This window comes from Panthera pardus, unplaced genomic scaffold, assembly GCF_024362965.1.
Source record: "Panthera pardus isolate Hobbes unplaced genomic scaffold, ASM2436296v1 HiC_scaffold_25, whole genome shotgun sequence".
NCBI classification, from domain to species: Eukaryota; Metazoa; Chordata; class Mammalia; order Carnivora; family Felidae; genus Panthera; species Panthera pardus.
Genome location: NW_026526821.1, coordinates 26,624,955 through 26,646,796, shown reverse-complemented (window position 1 = coordinate 26,646,796; position 21,842 = coordinate 26,624,955). Strand labels below are relative to the sequence as shown.

At 41.5% G+C, this 21,842-nt stretch overlaps 1 protein-coding gene across 3 annotated transcripts in view; it reads left to right on the top strand.

The window, feature by feature from the left end:
- TM9SF4 (transmembrane 9 superfamily member 4) overlaps positions 1 to 21,842 on the top strand; it is a 53,031-nt gene that overhangs the window by 6,139 nt on the left and 25,050 nt on the right. The window contains exons 1-3 of one of the 3 annotated variants that reach the window (XM_019458828.2): positions 15,163 to 15,192; positions 15,289 to 15,402; positions 20,627 to 20,726. In XM_019458828.2, the coding sequence (XP_019314373.1) occupies positions 15,178 to 15,192; positions 15,289 to 15,402; positions 20,627 to 20,726 (229 nt within the window). In that variant the 5' untranslated portion in view covers positions 15,163 to 15,177. Of the gene's footprint in view, positions 1 to 15,162; positions 15,193 to 15,288; positions 15,403 to 20,626; positions 20,727 to 21,842 lie in introns of those variants that run through there. The other 2 variants (XM_019458827.2, XM_019458829.2) reach the window with 2 other exon arrangements.

The window sequence follows — 21,842 nt, the reverse complement described above, 5'->3', positions numbered from 1 at the left end:
TTTTTAAAGTACACAGTTCAGTGGCATCAATTACATTCACATTGTTGTGCAACACTCATCACCATCCATCTTCAGAACTTGATATCATCCCATACTGAATCAGTTTCCTGATTTAAAAAAAAAAATTTTTTTTAACGTTTATTTTTGAGAGAGAGAGCGAGCACGAGCAGGGGTAGGGGTAGAGAGAGAGGGAAACACAGAATCCAAAGCAGGCTCCAGGCTCTGAGCTGTCAGCGCTGAGCCCGGTGTGGGGCTCAAACCCACGAACTGTGAGATCATGACCTGAGCCAAAGTCGGATGCTTAACCGACTGAGCCACCCCGGTGCCCCCAGTTTCCTGATTTTTAAAACGAGAATGATACTGTCCTCAAAGGATTGATGTAATGATTAAATAGAATATGAGATGAGAGTGCCTAGCACAAAAAGAGCTCTCTGTAATTTTTCAGTTCCAAGGTTTGAAGTCTTCCAGAGGGGAACCATTTAAGCCTGTTGGTTCAACTAACTGAGCGTTCTTTTATAAATGCCCAAAGGGGAGAGGGAAGGTGAGTGCATTTCTTGTGTTTTATTTCTGCACTTTATGGCCTGAAGGTTTAGGCCTGGTTGTCTGTTGCTTGGTGAGGGTAGTTATTATTTTCACTTGGACTCTTGCACAGCTGGCTGTGGGTTTTCCCAACTCCCAAAGAACAGCTTTGAGTCTTTTATGTATCTGCTCAACAGCAACTCTGTATCTATGAGCTCTGAAATAAAGGCTACATTTTCAGAGCCTCCTGTGGCTAATTTGGTTCTCCCTCCTCCCTTTTTCTTTTTCCTCTATTAGTTCTTTAGCTCCATGGGGGCTGCTTGGTAAGTGGTCCTAAGCTGTCATTAGCCATCTTGCATGTGTGGTTGAATTCTTAGGGAGCTTTAACTGATTGGGTAATTGATTTCAGTTCATTGTTGGCAAACTGTGCCCCAAAGCCATTTTCTTTTTCTTTATTTTTTTCTTAATCTGGGGAGCAGTTACTACATGATCTTAAAATGGTGACTGTATCTTTGAGAAGGAAATGAAAGAGTCTAGCTTACAGTTCAGGAAGGTGCTGCTTTTGCAGCAGGAGAGGTGTGGAATAAGAACCAGAAAAGCTGTTCAGACAGGCCAGACTCGATCACTGGGGTGATGCTATTTATGGGAAAGAAGACTGCAAGGCAGGGGGCTCCAGAAGTGAGAATGTTAACTTATGGCTACAGAGAAGTATGAGTGAATGAACTAATTTTTAATTTTTTTTTTTTAACGTTTATTTATTTTTGAGACAGAGAGAGACAGAGCATGAACGGGGGAGGGTCAGAGAGAGGGAGACACAGAATCTGAAACAGGCTCCAGGCTGTGAGCTGTCAGCACAGAGCCCGACGCGGGCCTCGAACTCACGGACCGCGAGATCATGACCCTAGCTGAAGTCGGCCGCCTAACTGACTGAGCCACCCAGGCGCCCCCTAATTTTTAGTTCGTAGGGGGAAGAAACTTCCTATTTTCCTTGGAAGAAGTTAATTGTTCACACCTTTCAAACTGGGTGGAGCAAATTTTAGGAGGAAAGGGGTACTTTTTAGTCCTACCAGTTCTTCATTGGGCTCTTGGGAGAGATTTTTCTGCCTGCCCAGCCCCCCAAGAATAAAATAGGTAGGGAGGGCAAGACCTTGATTCTTGGGTCTCTTGAGCTTTATAACTTTCCAGGTCACCCATATCTTTGCCAGTGATGGCGTGTTAGATTACACCATGAAGGGCTTCTAGATTGCTATCGCCTTGTTTCTTGACGCGCTACCTTTGCTGCCTCGTGACTTGGAAACCGAGTAAAGCAAAATAATGTTGAATGGGCTGGTTCACATGTTAGGACTCCCTCCCACTCCTTTCTTGGCTCTGAACAGACATTTGCTAACTACTTAATTGGCTTTTCATAGTGAACCACACACGGAAGTTGCTATGACGATAATTAAAAGTTACAGGAAGGTACAAAGGAATTTCCTAAAAAGCAGGTATTTTGCTACTTCCTAATTTCCTTACAGAAATGAACTGTGGATCAAACATCCTCTATCAGGTTGTCTGGGCTGCAGCAACAATGAAGTCAAAGAGTCAGAAAAAGTCGGAATGGTAACAAGTACAAGGGTCTTATCTCTGGGACCGGTGAACTTCTAGGCCTGGAGTCATATATCAGATTGTGTTTTGGAGTGTGTTTTCTGGGAACAGGTTCTAGATCCTTCTTTCTTTTTCTTTTTTTAATTGAAATATAGTTGACACACGTGTTGTATTCGTTTCAGGCACACAACATTGATTGTTAACTCTAGTCGTTATGCTCTGCTCGCCATCTGTCACCATACCACACTGTTCCAGTATCATTGACTGCTTCTCTATGGTGTACCTTTCATCCCAGTGACTTAGAAGAGTTTCAGAGGGGTCTGCAGTACTCTCCGCAAGATTAAGGATTACTGATCTTGTTTGGTTACTCACACATCTTTGTGCAGGAGCCGTGCTAATCGCCGTTATCGTTCCAGTTCTAATTAGTACATGCGCTGCTGAAGCCAGCACTGGTTACTCCTGCATCTGTTGCCAGAATCCCCTCTGCACCGTCCTTGCCTTCTAGCCCCCGTTTTCTGTACATCTTCAGAGGAATTTGCCCAGGTGTTTTCAGAGGCAACCCATTTCCTTCCCCTTCTTAAAATGTAAATATTTATTTTGAATATGGGTGATCCATGTACCTGGAAAACAGGGTAAATAAGTTATCAATGAAAAAGTCACACAGCTACCCTCCTAGTCCATTCGTCAGGGGTACATAGTCTGATGAAAAAAGAAAAGTTCCTCTAGAACATTTTTGTACACATAAAAATCTCTAAGAAAACTTTTTATTATAACAAGTGTTCAACATGTACAAAAGAAGAAGACACGGCGTAAGGAGCCCCCATATCCCATCACTCAGCTTCAACAACTGCCATTCTATTGCCAGACTTGTTCCCTCTGTGCCTCCCTTGAGCTGGTTATTTTTTTCTTCAGGTTTATAAGGGTGTCATTTAACACCATAAAATGACTGATGTTAAGTGTAGAATTCAGTAAGTTTTAGCGAATGTATAGACTTGTGCAATCGTCATCACAATGACACAAAGTTTTGGAACATTTCTGTCACCCCAGCAGGCTCCCTTCCAGCCAAGGGGATGACACTTGGAGACCACCCCTGCTCGAACACCAGCCCGCCACTGATCTTTCTGTCTCTAGATTTGCCTTTCTTGGGCATTTTGCATAAGGGAATCATATACCATATAGACTTGCATTTGGCTTCATTAACCTAGCGTAATGTTTATGGAGTTCATCAATGTTGCAACATGAATTGGTAGTTCCCTCATTTCTGTTACTGAATGGTATTCCATTGAGTGACTACTACATTTTATGTCTCCATTCACCAATTGATGGTGTTTGGATTGTCAACTTTGGACTTTGTGATTGAAGCTGTTAGAACATTCATGTACAAGTCTTTTTTTTTTTTTTTTTTTAATGTTTATTTACTCATTTTGAAAGAGAAAGAGCACGAGTGGGGGAGGAGCAGAGAGAGAGAATCCCAAGCAGGCTTTGCCCTGCCAGTGGCAGAGGCACTGTCAGTGCTCTGAGTGTCAGAGGCACTGGCTTTGCCCTGCCAGTGACAGAGGGCTCCATCTCACAAATCATGAGATAGTGACTTGAGCCGAAATCAAGAGTTGGAGGCTTAACTGACTGAGCCACCTGGGTGCCCCCATGTACTAGTCTTTGTATGGACTACTGTTTCCTCTTCTCTTGGGTAAATGCCTAGGATTGGAGCTGCTGAATAGTATACTAGGTTTATGTTTAGCTTTTTAAAGACACTGCCAAACTTTCCCATGGCTGTACCATTTTACACTCTCATCAGTATATGAGAGTTCCAGTTTCTCCCCATCTTCGTCCACACTTGTTATTGTCTGTTTTTGAGGTTAGCCATTCTTAGGGATGTGTGGTCTACCTCATTGTGGTTTTGGTTTGCATTTCCCTAATGACAAATGATATTGAACATCTTCTCATGTACTTATTAGCCTTTCCTACATCTTTGGTGAAATGTATATACAGATCTATTGCCTATTTTTATTTATTTATTTATTTAAAAAAAATTTTTTTAACGTTTTTATTTTTATGTTTGAGACAGGGAGAGACAGAGCATGAACAGGGGAGGGTCAGAGAGAGAGGGAGACACAGAATCCGAAGCTGGCTCCAGGCTCTGAGCTGTCAGCACAGAGCCCGACACGGGGCTCAAACTCACGGACCGCGAGATCATGACCTGAGCCGAAGTCGGCCGCCTAACCGACTGAGCCACCCAGGCGCCCCCTATTGCCTATTTTTAAATTGGGTTGTTTGTCTTATCATTAAGTTATAAGAATTCCTTATGTATTCTAGATACAAGTCTTCTATCAGATATGTGATTTAGAAAGATTTTTCTTCTTGTCTGTGACCTTTCGTTTCCTTTTTTTTTTTTTTTTCAAATTTTTCAAATTTGAAGTATAGTTGACCTACAGTGTATTCATTTCAATTGTACAGAATGGTGATATTTTATATACATAATGAAATGCTCACCACTATAAGTGTAGTTACGTTTGTCACCGTACAAAGTTATTACAGTACTATTGACTGTATTCCCTATGCTGTGCTTTACATCCCCATGACTTATTTGTTTTATAGCCGGAAGTTTATAGTTCTTAATCTTCTTTGCCTATTTTGCCCATCCCCCTCATCCCATATCCTGTGGCAACCATTGATTTGTTCTCTGTGTTTATGAGTCTGGTTCTGTTTTGTTCATTTGTTTTGTTTTTTAGATTCCACATACAAGTTAAATCCTACGGTATTTGTCATTGTCTGATTTATTTCACTTAGCTTAGTACCCTCTTGGCCCATATCTTTCATTTCCTTAATGATATCTTTTGAAGTGTAAACGTTTTAAATTTTTATGAAATCCATTTTATCAAATTTTTAAATATAGATTGTGCTTTTGGTGTTGTATCTAAGACAGCTTTGCCTAACTCAAGGTCACAAAGATTATCTCCTTACTGTTCTTCTAGAAGTTTCAGTTTTTGTATTCAGGTCTAAGATACATTTTGAGTTAATTTTTGTGTATGGTGTGAGGCTCCTTTTGCAGATAGCTACCCAGTTGTCCAAGAACCATTTGTTGAAAAGACTATCCTTTCCCTATTGAATTGCCTTCTCAACCTTGTTGAAAATCAATTTAAACATATAGCTTTATTTCTGGACTTAGAGTTCTGTTCCTTTGGTCTTTATGTATATCCTTACCACACTGTCTTGATTATTATAGCTTTATAATAAGCTTAGAATTTGTTCTTTTTATAAGTTGTTTTGGATGTTCTGAGTCCTTTGTGTTTCCATATAAATTTTAGGATCGACTTTTCAATTTCTACAAAAAAGGCTGCTGGGGGGGCGCCTGGGTGGCTCAGTCGGTTAAGCGTCCAGCTTCGGCTCAGGTCATGATCTCATGGCTTGTGAGTTCAAGCCCCATGTTGGGCTCTGTGCTCACAGCTCAGAGCCTGGAGCCTCTTCAGATTCTGTGTCTTTCTCTCTGTCTCTGCCCCTCCCCCGCTCATACTCTGTCTCTGTCTCTTAAAAATAAGTAAACATTAAAAAAAAAAAAAAAAAAAAGGCTGCTGGGAATTTGATAGGGATTGCATTGAATATATAGATCAGTTTGGGAAGAATTGCTACCCTAACAATATTGAGTCTTCCAATCCATGAATATGGAACATCTCTCCAATTACTTAGAATGTTTTGTAATTTTCAGTACACAAGTCTTTTTTAAAAATGTATTCCTAAATATTTTATTCTTTTTGAAGGTATTACAGATGGAACTATTTTCTTAATTTAATTTTGGGGTTATTGCTAGTATGTGGAAATACAATTAATTTTTATGTTTACCTTGTAGTCTCTGACCTTGCTCACTTTATTAGTTCTAATAGTTGTTTTGTGGGTTCCTTAGGATTTTCTAGATATATAATATGTGATCTACAAATGAAAGCTCCTTTACTTTTCAGTATGGGTGTCTTTAATTATTTGCTTCAGTGCACACTGTCTGCATTTATGGCACAGTGTTGAATAGAAATGGCAAAAGTGGACATTCTTGCCTTATCAATCATTTTGGGAGGAATCATTCGGTCTTTCACCATTAAGAATGATGTTGGCTGTGGGTTTTTCATAGCTGCTCTTAGAATAGGAATAGGAAGTTCCTTTCTATTCCTAGTTTGTTGAGAGGTTTTATCATGAGTGTTGGATTTTGTCAAGTGCTTTTTCTTTGTGAAGATTGTGTGGTTTTTGTCCTTTATTTATATGGGGTATTACATTGAGTTTCTGATATTAAGCCAACTCTCCTGTATTCCTAGGATAAACCCCACTTGGTTAAGATGTATTATTTATTTATTTATTTATTTTTTTTAGAGAGAGAGAGGGAGCATGCAGGAGCAGGGGAGAGGGGCAGAGGAAAGGAGAGAATCTTAAACAGATTCCATGCTCAGTGTGGAGCCCAGTATGGGGCTTGATCCCACAACCCTGGGATCATGACCTGAGCTGAAATCAAGAGTTGGACACTCAACCAATTGAGCCACCCAGGTGCCCCATGTAGACCTTTTTATATATGCTGGATATGATTTGCTAATGTTTTGTTAAGAATTTTTTCCATCTGTGTTCATGAGGACGATTTGTAGTTTTCTTATGATGTCTTTGGCATGCTTTAAAAAAATTTTTTTTAGATAAATGAGATTATGCTATACACACTGCTGTGCATTATATTTTTTTACACTTCATAACTTATGTGGGCAGTCCTTCAAAAATAGTTCTACCTTCCATTTAAGTATATATTACTAAATTGCCTTCCCTAAAGACTGCACCAGTTTACCTATATCTAGTGTATTCAGATTTTTTAAAGCTTTGTGACTCTGATAGGTAAAAAGTCAGACGTGGGGTGCCTGGGTGGCTCAGTCGGTTGAGCGGCCGACTTCGGCTCAGGTCATGATCTCGCGGTCCGTGAGTTCGAGCCCCGCGTCGGGCTCTGTGCTGACAGCTCAGAGCCTGGAGCCCGTTTCAGATTCTGTGTCTCCCTCTCTCTGACCCTCCCCCATTCATGCTCTGTCTCTCTCTGTCTCAAAAATAAATAAACATTAAAAAAAAAATTAAAAAAAAAAAGTCAGATGTTGTTATTTTGACTTGCATTTTTAAAATTATTTTTAAATTTCTGTTTGGCCTTTTGAATTTTTTTTTAACTGCCCATGCATATTCTTTTCAGTTATTTGTCCTTCAGTGGTTTGTAAGAGCGCTTGGTATACTGAAGGAATTCATCCTCTGTTGGGTGTATGGTAAATATTTTTACCCAAATTGTCTTTTTCTTTGTCTATAATGTATATAATTGTACATTTTTCTTCCTTTTTCCTATATATATCCTTTTTCTTTCTAGCTTCTGGATTTTGTTGCATTCTTAGAAAACTTTCCATGTCAAGATTGTTTAAAAGTATATCTATATTTGCGTCTAACACTTCCATTTCATTTTGTCTGTTTAAGTCTTTTTTGCCTTCTCCAGTACCAGTTTGGAGAGCTCTGTATTTTAGTATTTCGTAGAACGTAACCAGCATTCAGTCAGTGTTGGCTGCCCTTGTGATCAGTATTGTCCTTACATGCTCGTCATCTCTTAATGCAGCTCACCTGCCTGAAAAGAGCATCCCTGTTCCTCCGCCTTCTCAGCTGGGTCAAGTTATTTAATCTCGGAGTCTCGGGTTAACTGTCAGTCGTCGTCTGTGAGATGGTGACAGAAATCCCCAGGCAGTTGTCGTTGTGAGAATGGCACCAGTCAGTATTTGTAAAGTGGAAAGGACTGTGTGCCACAGTGCCTTGTACTTACTTGGTAGGTGCCCAGTGGCTCTGTGGCTTGTTGCTTTTTCGTGTTGAGTTTTCCACCAGGGTGAGTGAGTATTGTCATTGTTGTTGTGTCTTTTTCTTTGGTTTTGGTGTATGTACTTGTGCTATGGGTTCGAGACTTTGGAACAGAAGCGTATTGAAGCCTTTCAGGATTTGCTTTTCATTTGTCTGCAGCCTTAAGCTCTCAGGGAGCCCCTTAGTTGTCCAGGGCAGTACCTCTGTTTCACAAGAAGGTAGAACTGGAGTAACTTCTTAGATTTAATTGGCTTGATGACTACAGAAGGTTGTAATCCTCTGCCCTGGCTTCAAATCACGTATTAGGTAAGGCAAAAAGGTCCGGTATCTGGCTTTCTGAGAGGGGAAATTCAGAACACATATATATATTTTTGATTAGCAAGAAATAATGATGTTAACTGTGGGCTTTTCATATATGGCCTTTATTGTGTTGAGGTAACTTCCTTTTATATCTTTTATGTTGAGAATTTAAATTGTGAATGGATGTTGAATTTGGTCGTATTCTTTTGCTGTGTCTATTGAGATGATCATGTGGGGTTTTTTTCCTTTCATTTTATTAATGTGTATCACATTGATTTGCTTAAGTTGAACCATCTTTGCATCCCAGGGATAAATCCCACTTGATTTTGGTGTATGCTCCTTTTTTTTTTTTTTTTAAATGTTTATTTATTTTTGAGAGAGAGAGAGCACGAGCGTGCGTGCAGGAGTGGGGGAGGGGCAGAGAGCGAGGGAGACACAGAATCTGAAGCAGGCTCCAGGCTCTGAGCTGTCAGCACAGAGCCCGACGCGGGGCTCAAACCCACAAACTGTGAGATCATGACCTGAGCCGAGAGACACTTAGACTGAGATCGGACATTTGGCCGACTGAGGCACCCAGGTGCCCCTGGTGTATGCTCCTTTTAATGTGCTATTAGATTCAGCTTGCTAGTATTTTACTGAGAATTTTTGCATCTATGTTAATCAAGGCTATCGGCCTGTAGTTTTCTTGTGGTATCTTTGTCTGGTTTCGGTATCAGGGTGATGGTGTCCTCATAAAATGAGTTCAGAATTATGCCCTCTTTTATTTTTGAAGAGTTTAAGAAGGATTAGTATGTATTATTTATTGAATGTCTGGGAGAATTCACCTGTGAAGGGAGCTCTTTGATTACTGATTGAACCCCCGCCCCCCCCTTTTTTTATTGGTCTGTTTTAGTTTTCTTTTTTTTTTTTTTTTTTTTTATTTTTGGGACAGAGAGAGAGACAGAGCATGAACGGGGGAGGGGCAGAGAGAGAGGGAGACACAGAATCAGAAACAGGCTCCAGGCTCCGAGCCATCAGCCCAGAGCCTGACTCGGGGCTCGAACTCACGGACCGCGAGATCGTGACCTGGCTGAAGTCGGACACTCAACCGACTGCGCCACCCAGGCGCCCTGGTCTGTTTTAGTTTTCTGTTTTTTCTTGATTCAGTTTTGGGAGGTTATGTGTTTCTAGGAATTTACCTATTTCTCTATTTCTCCTAAGTTACCCAATTTGTTGGTGTATAATTGTTTATAATAGGCCCTTATGATCCTTTTTATTTCTGAGTCACCTTTTATAATGTCTCCTCTTTCATTTCTGATTGTATTTGAGCATTGCCTCTTTTTCTCTCATTGGTGCTGCTAAATTTTGTTTAGTTTCATTTGTCAATTTTTAGCTTTTCAAAAAGCCAACACAGTTCTGTTGTGGGTGGGGTTATTTTTGTTTTGTTTTGTTTTTTACTATTTTTAAAAATCCTCGTTTTTATTTATTTCTGTTCTAATCTTTATTATTTCCTTTCTTCTGCTAACTTTGGGCTTCATTTGTTCTTTTTCTGGTTCCTTGAAATGTAAAGTTAGGCTTTTTGAGATATATAAATGTATAATGTAGTTGTTTACCCCTGTAAACTTCCTCCTAGTACTAGTTTTGTTGCATTCCATAAGTTTTGGTAGGTTGTCTTTTTATTTTCTTTTGTCTGAGGTACTTTTAAATTCTCACTGGATTTCCTCTTTGACTCCATGGTTGTTCAAGAGTGTGTTGTTTAGTTTTCACATATTTGCTTATTTCCCATTTTTTTGTTAATGATTTCTAGTTTCATTCCATTATGATCAGAAAAGATATGTGGAATGATTTCAGTCTTCTTAAATTTGTTAAGACTTGTTGTGTGAACCTAACATGTGAACTGTCCTGGAGAGTGTTCTGTGTACAGCTGAGAAGAACGTGTTTTCTTCTGTTGGGTGGAAGGTTCCATATGTGTCTGTTAAGTCCATTTGGTCTGTAGTGTTTTTTGAGTCAGCTGTTTATTGATTTTCTGTCCGGATGTTCTGGCCATTATTTTAAGTGAGATATTGAAGTCCCTACTATTACTGTATTGCTGTCAGTTTCTTCCATCAGATCTGTCAGTATTTGCTTTATACATTTAGGTGCTCTGATGTTGGGTGTGTATATGTTTCTAACTTAGATATAACTGTTATATCTTCTGGTTGAATAGACCCTTTTCTCATACAGTGACCTTCTCTGTTTCTAGACACAATTTTAAACTGTAAGTCTGTAGTGTCTGATAGAAGTATATCTACCCCTGCTTTCTTTTTGTTATGTGGAATATGTTTTTCTATCCCTTCATTTTCAGCCCTCGTGAGTCTTTAGATCTGAAGCGAGTCTCTTGTAGACAGCATATTGCTGGATCTTTTTTTTTTTTTTTTTTTTTTATCCATGCAGCCAACCTGTGCCTTTTGATTGGGAATTTAATCCATTTACTCCCAGCTTATTCGGATATGCATCAGGGTTGAGAACCACTATCCTAGATGTACAGATAGGGTATAGGGGTAATAGATATTCTCCAGGAGTCTCAAACTAGATCCTTGGACAGGCGGAAAGGTAGGAGGTATCAAGAACTCCTTAAATTTAAGAATTAAAAAAAAAAAATCAGATTCTTAAGGATACAGCAGAGATTAAGAACCATAATATTCCAGGGTGCCTGGCTGGCTCAGTCCATGGAGCATGCAACTCTTGTTCTCAGGGTTGTGAGTTCGAGACCAATGTTAGGCATAAAGCTTACTAAAAAACAAAACAAAACCCATAGCATTCAATCTTATGTGAGTGGATGGTTTTATATTTTTATAGATCAGAGGTTGGTTGACGCTTATTATTAGTTTGAGTACTCCCATAACATGGCTAGACAAGTAATTAGTGCAGGTGGACAGATGTCAGAAGCTTAAATGACCACAATTCAGCATGAAATGTACTATAGTAGTGCCTTAGACAAGCGCAGGTTTAAGTATTGGCCAAATAACATAAGCACTAATCCTTGAACATGTATAGATGTGAAAATTGGGTACTGGGTAGTTTCCATTCTCTTGCCTCTAGTGACATCATAGAGATACTTACAAGGTACCTTGAAAAGAAAGGGAAAGAATAATTCCACAAAATATGTACATAAAAGGATGTTCACAGCATTATTTGAAATCGTGAAGTTGTTCACTAAAATAGCCAGTATTGGGGCGCCTGGGTGGCTCAGTCGGTTAAGCGTCCGACTTCGGCTTAGGTCGTGATCTCACAGTCGGTGAGTTCGAGCCCCGCGTCGGGCTCTGTGCTGACAGCTCAGAGCCCGGAGCCTGTTTCAGATTCTGTGTCTCCCTCTCTCTCTGACCCTCCCCCATTCATGCTCTGTCTCTCCCTGTCTCAAAAATAAATAAACGTTAAAAAAAAATTTTTTTTAATAGCCAGTATTAGTGGAATAGGTTAAATTATAATGTATCCGCTTACCCAGTTATATACTTATTAAAGTAGTATATAACTAGGTAATTAAAAAGGAAATTGTGTATATTCCAGAATTTCACGATTTTAAATAATGCCATGGTGAGTATCCTTTTATGTACATTTTGACATATTTGTGGAGATCTGAGGGTCTTGGAGAACATTTCAACTGGACCTTCAAGTGTAGGTAGACTTGAATAAGGTGAGAGCAGGTGTGAAAAACAGCTTGAGCAGAGGCTTAAAGGCAGCCTCACCTGACCAAGTCTGCTCACTAAGGGCCAAGACAATCTTGGGATTTTCCTGAAGGCTTAGAAACAAAAGGTGGAAGGTGCTGATGGAAAGGTATCTTGGGCCAGCAGGTGCAAGTCCTTCCGTACCGACCTAGAATTACTCTACCCTAGGTGTTCAGAAGGGTGATTTTGTCTTTCTGCGTCATTTATTTTATTGTTTTTCTTAATTGATATAAATGCTTCATAATCCCCTAAGAAAAGTTAGAAATAGAGATATAAAAAAAGGAAGAAAGTCCATTACACCCAGAGCCCGTTTTGCCTGCTACACATTTTCTCAAAGGTAACTTTTTTAAAAAGGGGAGAATCCTGCTATGCAGTGTTCTATCCCCTGCTTGTTCTACTTAGATCTAAAGCTTAAATGTTCCCACTCAAGAAATATTTCCTTTTTAGTGAGTATATAAATAGGTAAGTGGATACATTATAATTTAACCTATTCCACTAATATTGGCTATTTTAGTGAAAATTTCACAGTTTAAATAACACCATATTGAACATCCTTTTGTGTACATTTTGGCATATTTGCCATATTTTTCTTTTGTTAAATAATTTTTCCTTTTTATTTTGAGAAAGAGAGTGAGAGAGAGAGAGAGAAAACAAGTGGGGAGGAGCAGACAGAGGGAGGCACAGAATCCAAAGCAGGCTCCTGGCTCTGAGCTGTCAGTACAGAGCCCAACATGGGGCTCTATCCCACGAACCATGAGATCATGACCTGAGCCGAAATCAAGAGTTGGACACTTGACCAACTGAGCCACCCAGGTGCCCCTGCCATATTTTTTTTAACATGTCTCAAAGTAGAATTGCAGGGTCAAAGAGTATGTGCTTGGGGGGGAGGGGGAAGGCTTTTGATGGAGTGCCAGATTGCCCCCCGATGGAATTAGGGGAAAGAGGACCTGATTTGTTTCTTTGACTCAAAGCACTCACATTCCTAAAGACTGACCAATGAGGCCTAGCACAGGGCTCCAAAGAGGAAGGGCCATAATCTTCTCACAACAGGTCAATTAGAGGAAATTGTCTGATGGAGAGGAAATCAGATGCTGTAGCCAGCCTGGGTCCGTAGGCTTTCCATCACAAAAAGAGAGAATAAATCCTATTTGTTGTTGTTGTACTCAAGACAAACTCATACTACTACACCCTTCCCTTTGGAAGTGCGTAAAATGTCTCTAGAGGGATTTTCAAGGAACTGGTGATAGCAGTTGTCTATAGGGAGCCCAAGTGGGAGGAAGATTTCTTTTTCACGGTATATCCATTTGTACTGTGTGAATTATTTACTGTGTATGTGCTACTTTTTCAAAACATTTTTAAGCTAGTTATTTTTAAAAGCCTTGCCTGCTTGTGGTTATGTAAAATGTTAACATTAAAGGAAACTGGGTGAAGAGTACATGGAACTCTCATAGTATTTTTACAACTCTTTTATAAATCTAAATTTAAGTTTCTGGGGTGCCTAGGTGGCTCAGTTGGTTAAGCATCCTGCTCTTGGTTTCAGCTCAGGTCATGATCTCACGGTTCTTGAGTCCAAGCCCCATATCGGGCTCTGTGCTAACAGTGCAGAGCCTGCTTGAGATTCTCTCTCTCTCCCCCTCTCTCTCTCTGTCCCTCCTTCTCTTACTCACACACACACTCTCTCTCAAAATAAATAAAGAAAATAAAATTAAAAAAAATTTTAAGGGACAGAAAGGGGAAAGTATTGTTTTTCTATACAGAATCCTACCCCATTGATAATTTTCTACCTTCTAGTCTGGTCATTTCTTTTAAATATCCTGCTGTTAACCCCTGACCCCATTGATTACTAAGTACAGTATAGCTGTCATAGTCATCTTTCACTGTTTTTATTGGGGTCACACTGTTCCTTCATAATTTCATAATGAACAAGCTGGCAGATACTTACAAACATTTACAGCAAATTGGGAGGGGGGGGGAACACTCTGAATATATTCTTTTTAAGGCTTTAACCAAGCTATGCATCTACAAAAAGTGCACCAAGCTCAGAACCTTAAACTATTAAAGCCACTTTTTCTCAGCTTGTGCTCCTGGTAAGAATGCAGATGAGGCCACATTTTTGGCAAGCCCCCTGAGCAATTCTGACTCCATATAACCATCTGAGTGTGTGTGTGTGTGCGTGCATGTGCTGGTAACTTGAAAGATGGAGGGGCTGTGGAGGCAAGGTGATCAGAAGGCTGTGTCCAGTGAGAGGAAACAAGGGTCTGAAATGCTGTGACAGTACAGGGAGCAGAGAGGGCAGATGCAGGAACACTAGTGAATCTGTGATCCGGGTGTCTGGACAAGAGTCCCTTGTCTAGACCAAATGGAGAGAGAGAATCAGGAAACTCTTCTAGTTCTTTGAGGGGGTGAAGCATGTTGTTAAGGGAAAGAGATGTTTCGATGGAGTGCATTTCTTGAGGCCAGTAATTGGTCACTCTTGTCTTTTCTCAGGTGACTATCCTGCAGGTAGGTCATTTACTGAGTGCCTGCTCTGTGCCAGGCACTGGGGACACACGGAGATCACATTCAAGTGGAAGGGGACAGACTGCACAAATAAACACATGCATATTGTACATATCAAGTACGTAATTATCCATGAAGAGACATGAAGCAAGGGGGGTGGAGAATGGGTAATGGGAACCGTGGGGGTGCTTATTTTAGATAGGATTGTCAGTGAAGGCTTCTCTGAGGACGTGACATCTGAGAGAGACCTGAATGAAATAAGGAATGAGATTAGCCATGCATGTATCTGTGGGAAGGACATTCTGAGCAGTAAAGGGGATGGCCCTGAGGGGTAGAGAAGGGCCTGCTATCAAGAGACAACAAGAAAGCCAACATAGCTGGAACTGAGTGAGGAGGAGAGTGGCAGGGGATGAGGCCCATACAGTTTGGAGAAGGCGTGTATGAAGCTGTATTGGTGATATGGGACCTTCCTGACAAAGTAAGCCCATTGCTACGTAGAAAAAAGGGAATTTGTGGAACATTGTGGAGCTTAGCTTCCTGCTAGCTATACTGAAGAGTGATACAACATGACATGGTGGAAAGAACATTGATCCGGAAGTGGGGAAGTGTGGCTCCTGTATGACAGTCTTCCCTTTTGTCCCCATGTTAATTACTTCACTCATTTTGTGACTCGTTTCCAGAAGTGCAGAAGTGCAAGATCGGTGCCGTGTGGGACTCTTGGGGGCATGTGGAAGGCAGCACTTACAGAGTAGGGATGACACTGGGTCAGGTAAAGCAGACGTGAAGGTGCTATGACTTGACCTGCCCCAGGGAGATGTTCGCTTCTTTCCCCCATTCTGACTACAGCCTCTCTTCTTCCAAGCAGGATTGGTTGCCGTGGTCCCTGTTGCTCCTCTCGCTCGCGTGTGATTCTCACGCCTTCTATGTCCCTGGGGTTGCACCAATCAACTTCCACCAGAACGACCCTGTAGAAATCAAGGTAGGTGCGTTTCTGGGCTGTTGGAGCCTCTGTGCTGGCAGCCTGGCTGGAGGGCCCTGGTGAGATGGGCCCAAGCTTGCAGAGAACAAAAGCCCGTGCCAGTCGCCCTGGGAAAAAGCGAGTCCGCTGCGTGCTGCTTGGCTGGAAGGGGAGTGCTATCCGGAGTCCACCGTTCCGGGCACTCTGCCTCTTCATCTCTCTCCCTTTCCCTGTCTGCAACTCTGCTAGTGGGAATGTGTTCTCTCTGTGTCCCTTTCTGGCTTTCTCTTTGGTTCTGGCTCTGGCCAGGCCTGTGTTTCTCTCTCACTTTCATCCTCACGTGTGTCCCTGTTCCTAGTTGTGAGTGTGTGTGTGTGTGTGTGTGTGTGTGTGTGTGTCTGTCTGTCTGTCTGTCTGTCTCTCTCAACCGGCTGCCTCCTCTGTGGCACCTCTGCCTCCCTCTTTCATCAGTTCCCCTTCTCTTCTCAGTCACCAGTTTCTCTTGCATAACCCACATTGTCCACACACACACAGCCTATCGTATACGGCTCTGTGTTTTTGCTTGCAGATTTTGCCACAGCTGGATTCCCCAGTTCAGTTTTTCTAAACTGTGTACTACCTATCTGAGTGGGGGTATATGAGGTGATTTCAAGTAGTTGACAAATACGATTTATTTTAATAGCTGTTTTCTTTTAATGTGTATTAAGAAATATAGCTACTACTTCAACTCATGATTTTATGGCTGCTCTTGGTTTTCCATTTTTAATAGTGATAATAGTATTAGCTTCTTAAATAAATGTATTTCCTTAAAAAATGAATCAGATCCAAATAAATAGTGGAATCAATGGTAAATAGATAAGGCAAACTGGTGCATGAACAATTCAAGTGTAAAGAGAAGCCATCCCACCAGACACCTTTGCTTTTCAAGCTAGATGTCCACCTGTCAGTCGGTCAACTAGCCAGGGTGGGGAACGAGTTTCTTAAAATATGGTTGGTCAGGGGCAGTGGGCAGGCTGGCACTTTGATTAGTGGCTCTTTAACAGTATACTGGTGGTGGCATTCTCAGAGCCCCAAGTAGGGCTAGGGGTTGGTGGTGGATCTTTTTGGATCCGTACAAACTCCGAGGTAGAGATATGGTACAGATTTATTGGATAGGCTCTCAGAGTCAGCGCTCGGGAGGGAGCGAGGGAAGCAGGACTGGGCAGAGGGATTCACTGAGGCCTGCGGGAAGCTCTGGAACTGGAATGGCCGACCCTTCAGAGTTGTTCCAAGTTGAGGCAAGAGGACTGGTTCTTTGTATCCCAATGAACCAGTCATTGGATATGGACTGCCACCAGGGAGGACGGGGAAGGGGCGTAATCTTGTGCACGGGCTCCCAGCCAAAGGGTCTCTCCTCTGTCATCATCCAAATATAACCACTCTTAATACTTTGGTATTTTTCTGGGTCTTTTTTTTCCTGTACAGTGTTGACCGTGTAGGGCACTTGGCATCCCCTCGCCTCTATAAGTCCCCAGTTACTTGACTACTACACTGTTCCTTCCTTGGCAAAGTAACGAGTAGTTGAAAGTTTTGAGTAGTCCTTCACATCCTTAGTGATTTTGTAAAAAGGGCTAACAAAACTTAGTTCCAAAAATAAATCCTGCTCCTAAAATAAACGTACATTTCCTGCCTCGTTATCGTGTTGATGTGAACCACATCTTCACTGGTCTGTGCAGAAGCAACTCAGTAAGATTGCATGAAAATCAAGTTTGTATCCTTTCCTGAGCGTCACAGTGTCCAAAAGGAGAAACAGAAGACAAGAAGGTCACAAAGGGCCATCTACCTGATGTGCCACCATGTATGGGCCCCTTTGTTTGACACCACATTTTAGGTATTAGCAAAATGACAGATTGCTATGTGTCATGCTTATTTGGGGCATCACATACAAGCAGTTTGTGATTGTCCAGGAGTTGTTAATCAGTGAAGAGGATAAATATATAAATAGTACATTTGTTTTTTTAAAAAAAACGAAAACTTCTATGAATCAAGTTGTAAAAGAGCTGGGATCTTATCTGTCTCAATCACTGCTGTGTTACCAGCTCCTAATACATAGACTGGCAGGGTGTATAAGTATGTCTGAGAGCATATAAATATGTTAAAAAGCATCTGCATTTAGAACTAAGCAGTAATTAATGAGTAGATGCAACATTAGGTGTGTTGCATTATTGTGAGCATCTCTATTCCTCGGAGGTCAGACTGTTACTTTCAGGAACAGTAATTAAAGTAACGTTTATTGAGGGTTATGTACATGCCAGGCATTATGCCTGATTTAACTCACAATTCCTCCCTCTCCGCACGCCCCCCCCCCCCCCAGCCCAGGAACGCTCTGAGGCAGATACTGTATATTTTACAGATTTACTGTATATTTTATAGATAAGGAAACCAAGGCCCAGGGAAGTAAACCAACTTGCCCAAGGTCATATGGAGACAAAGAAGTAGGATTAGTTCTTAACTGCTCCATCTCTTAACTACTACAGTGCCCTTCCTCTCAGTGCTTTTGTCAAAAGTTGCCTCCAGAGCAAAGCTTGTGGCACAGGGAGGAGAGGGTGGCTCTGGCTTCCAGTCCTGCCAGGCTGGGGATGGAAGAGGGCACACTTTGGGTTGGGGGAGGGAGGGTGGGAGGGAACATAAAGGTGGGGCTCAGTTTCTTTGTAATGTGGATTCTTTTTTGATTATCCAGAAAGAGAGAATGGAAGAAACACAAAATAGCAGGCTGTTCTAATAGACAGTAACTTTTTGGCCATTTTGTCTCAAGCAATTCATGAAACGCTTAATAGATGTCCTCTGTCTCTTAGTCCGACATCTAAAAAAGCTCTGAAACCCAGTTTTTGTAAGTTCCTTATAGACAAGACTTCGCCTGAAGTGTTTGACTTTATTTATCCCACTTAGTATGAACATTTTTGCATTTCTTTACACACATAGTCATTAAATATGGGGTACTGCTCCAGACTCAGCTGGAGGGCATTGTCCACCCTGCCCTTTTAAAATAAAAATTTTTGTGGCTCCTGGGTGGCTCAGTCAGGTAGCGGCTCAGGTCATGATCTCGTGGTTCATGGGTTTGAGCCCTGCATCGGGCTCTGTGCTGACAGCTCAGAGAGAGCCTGCTTCTGATTCTGTGCCTCCTTCTCTGTCTGCCCCTCCCCACTCATGCTCTGTCTCTCTCTCTCTCTGTCAAAAATAAACGTTAAAAATTTTTTAAAATAAATTCCTAATTTCAAAGCATGAGGTTTTTTTTTTAATTTAAATCCAAGTTTGTTAACATATGGTATAATAATGATTTCAGAAATAGGATTTAGTGATTCATCACTTACTTGCAACACACGAAGCTCATCCCAACAAGTGTCCTCCTTAATGCCCCTTGCCCATTTAGCCCAACACCCCTCCAACAACCCTCAGTTTTTTCCCTGTATTTTAGAGTCTCTTATGATTTGTCTCCCTCTCTGTTTCTATATTATTTTTGCTTCCCTTCCTTATGTTCATCTGTTTTATATCTTAAATTCCACATGTTAGTGAAATTATATTTCTCTTTCTCTGACTGACTTATTTTGCTTAGCATCATACACTCTACTTCCATCCATGTTGTTGCAAATGGCAAGATTTCATTCTTTTTGATTGCCGAATAATATTCCATTGTATATAGGGGCACCTGGGTGGCACAGTCAGTTAAACATCTGACTTTGCCTCAGGTCACAATCTCATAGTTTGTGTGTGGGTTCAAGCCCCATCAGGCTCTGTGCTAACAGCTCAGAGCCTGAAGCTTGCTTTGGATTCTGTGTCTCCCTCCCTCTCCCTCCCTCCTGTCTCTGCCCCTCCCCCACTTGTGCTCTGTCTCTTTGTCTCTCTCTCAAAAGTAAATAAACATTAAAAAAAAATTTTAAAAAGAAATATTCCATTGTGTATATGTATATATACACATATATACACCACATCTTTATCAATTCATCTGTCACTGGACATTTGGGCTCTTTCCATACTTTGGCTATTATTGATAGTGCTGCTGTAAACATAAGGATGCATGTGCCCTTTCGAAACAGCACACCTGTGTCCTTTGGATAAATATCTAGTAGTGCAATTGCTGGGTCGTTGGGTAGTTCTATTTTTTCATTTTTTAAGGAACCTCCATATCAAAGCATGAATTTTAAAAAAGGATTGTGGACCTGGATTCTAAAAATTATTGGTCCTTTTATAGATGATGCATGAGGAATGGTTGATAGTTTCTAAATAGCAAAGATAATTTTATGTACACGTAGACTAGAATTTTTTTTTTTTTTTGCGACATTTTGTTCTGTTTACCTACGGTTTGGTGTTGTCTATGACTGTCACTGTTTTCAGAGCTATAGTCTGTGTGCGTGTATCAGTTCCTAAACATTCTCCTTCATGGTCTTCTTAAACCTCATTTTTAATGGTTGCGTGATATTTAATTGGATGAGTATATTATGGCTTACTGACCAGTGTGGGGGCTTATACTTGTTTTCCCGTTTTTTCTCTCTTCTGTCATGCAGCAAACATTTAATGAGCATTACAAGTGTGCCTGGCTCTGTAGGTCCTTGCCCTCTTGAAGCTTAAATCTTAAATTCTAGTGGGGGAAACTGATTTTTTAAAACAGGTAAACAAAATAACTATGTTGTATCAGACCTGTTACCTGGGAAACTACACATGTTGGAGTACAGCAAATGAAGGAATTCCCTTAGATGAAATAGTTGGGGAAAGACTTCCAGATGAGGGGCCTTAAGCTGGGACCTAAATGTGAGAAGGAGCCAGACAGGCACGGGGTCGGACCAAGAGGAGCAGCGGGCGCAGAGCCTGATGGGCTCGAGGAACTGTAGGCACTGTAACCACGCTGTGGTCATGAGCAAGGAGTGGACCTCTTTGTTCCTAAAGTTTATCCTCGTTTGGAGTTATTCCTTAGGAAAGATGCCCAGAAGTGAAATTATAGGGTCAAAGGACATCAGACTCTCAGTGTATTTGAATTTGGTTATGAGTTTAAACAAAATCTGTGATGTAGTTTAAAACTAATGACACACGAAATCAGAATTGTAGACTTTATCGTGTGTAGTATACTACAGTTGCATCTGCTGCACTTAGTTTGCTTATTTGATAATATTGCCGACTATACCAACGATGTGTGGGTACAGGCAGAACTATTGAAACAGCTGTCTTGGTTTCTGGATTGAGGAACAACAAACAGCCTCTCTTCTCCCACCAGGCTGTGAAGCTCACCAGCTCTCGAACCCAGCTACCTTATGAATACTACTCGCTGCCCTTCTGCCAGCCCAGCAAAATAACCTACAAGGCAGAGAATCTCGGTAAGTTTTTTCTCTCACTGTCAGCCTGTCGCAGATGGGAAGCCAGATCTTTGCGTAATGGTGATAGCCGTGAACCCTGACTTTACCGTGTGCTGGACACCATTCTACGTGGTTTGCGTACATATCAGCTCATTCAATCCTCGTAACATCCCCGGGGAGGTAGTTGCTGTTTTTATGCCTATTTTACAGGTTAAGTGACTTGCCTCTGGTTATGTTGTTAATGGCTAAGCTGGGCTTGGAGTCCATGTGTTTGGACTTCAGAGTTGCAGGCTACTGCTCAGACTGGCTCTCCCTTGATTTCTAGATACTCCCTTCTGTCGCTCTTGGCTTCTGTAACCTACTCTGCTTTTAATTAAAAGAATGAGTGACTACCTCTGGCCCTAAAGGAAGCAGAAACATCACCATAGTTCTTGCTAAGTGGTTGTGCAAGACTTGCCTCAAATAATGTGTGAAGCACCCAGCACAGTGTCTGACATATGTGTTCCATAAATAGTAGCCATTTTATTCTAATTCAAATAATTCTTCATTTGGTAGAATTTTAGACTTAAAGCAAAAGACACTCATTCAGAAGCCTCTGTTCCTGACATAATTATTAGTACTTACGCTGTGCCCATCTTGGTTTTGGAAGGATGCTGTCCCTGACCTCAAGGAACTTAGGAGACTTTCCTCTTTTAGCTGAGGAGGGAGAAAGGAGAGAACTTTCTTGAGCAGGCCTCTGAAAGGGCTGCCTTCTCTGTCAGGGCTACCCATGGCTCAGATGTTTTAGTCAGCTTAACCAGAACCAGGCAGCACCTCCCAGCCCTCAGTCTTGCCTCGTACTGTTGCCTCAGGGCTGATTTCCACTCACTGTCTGGGCTGCCCCTCCTGCCTGTCACTTATGCTTCTTTTCTCTTTCCACACCATGCCATGCCCAACCACCTGTCTCTGTCTGAGAAACGTGACCTGCTTTGTCTTCCAGGCCCCTTGCTACCCGGACCCTTGAGAGCAGCTCCTCCCTTCCCATGAGCTGGTGTGGACTCGTGGCTCAGCACCTCGGTGTGACACTGGGTGATCTTAACCTCTCTGAGCCTCTGCCATATCTTCTATGAAGCTGGGGGATGTTCCTGCCTCATAGAA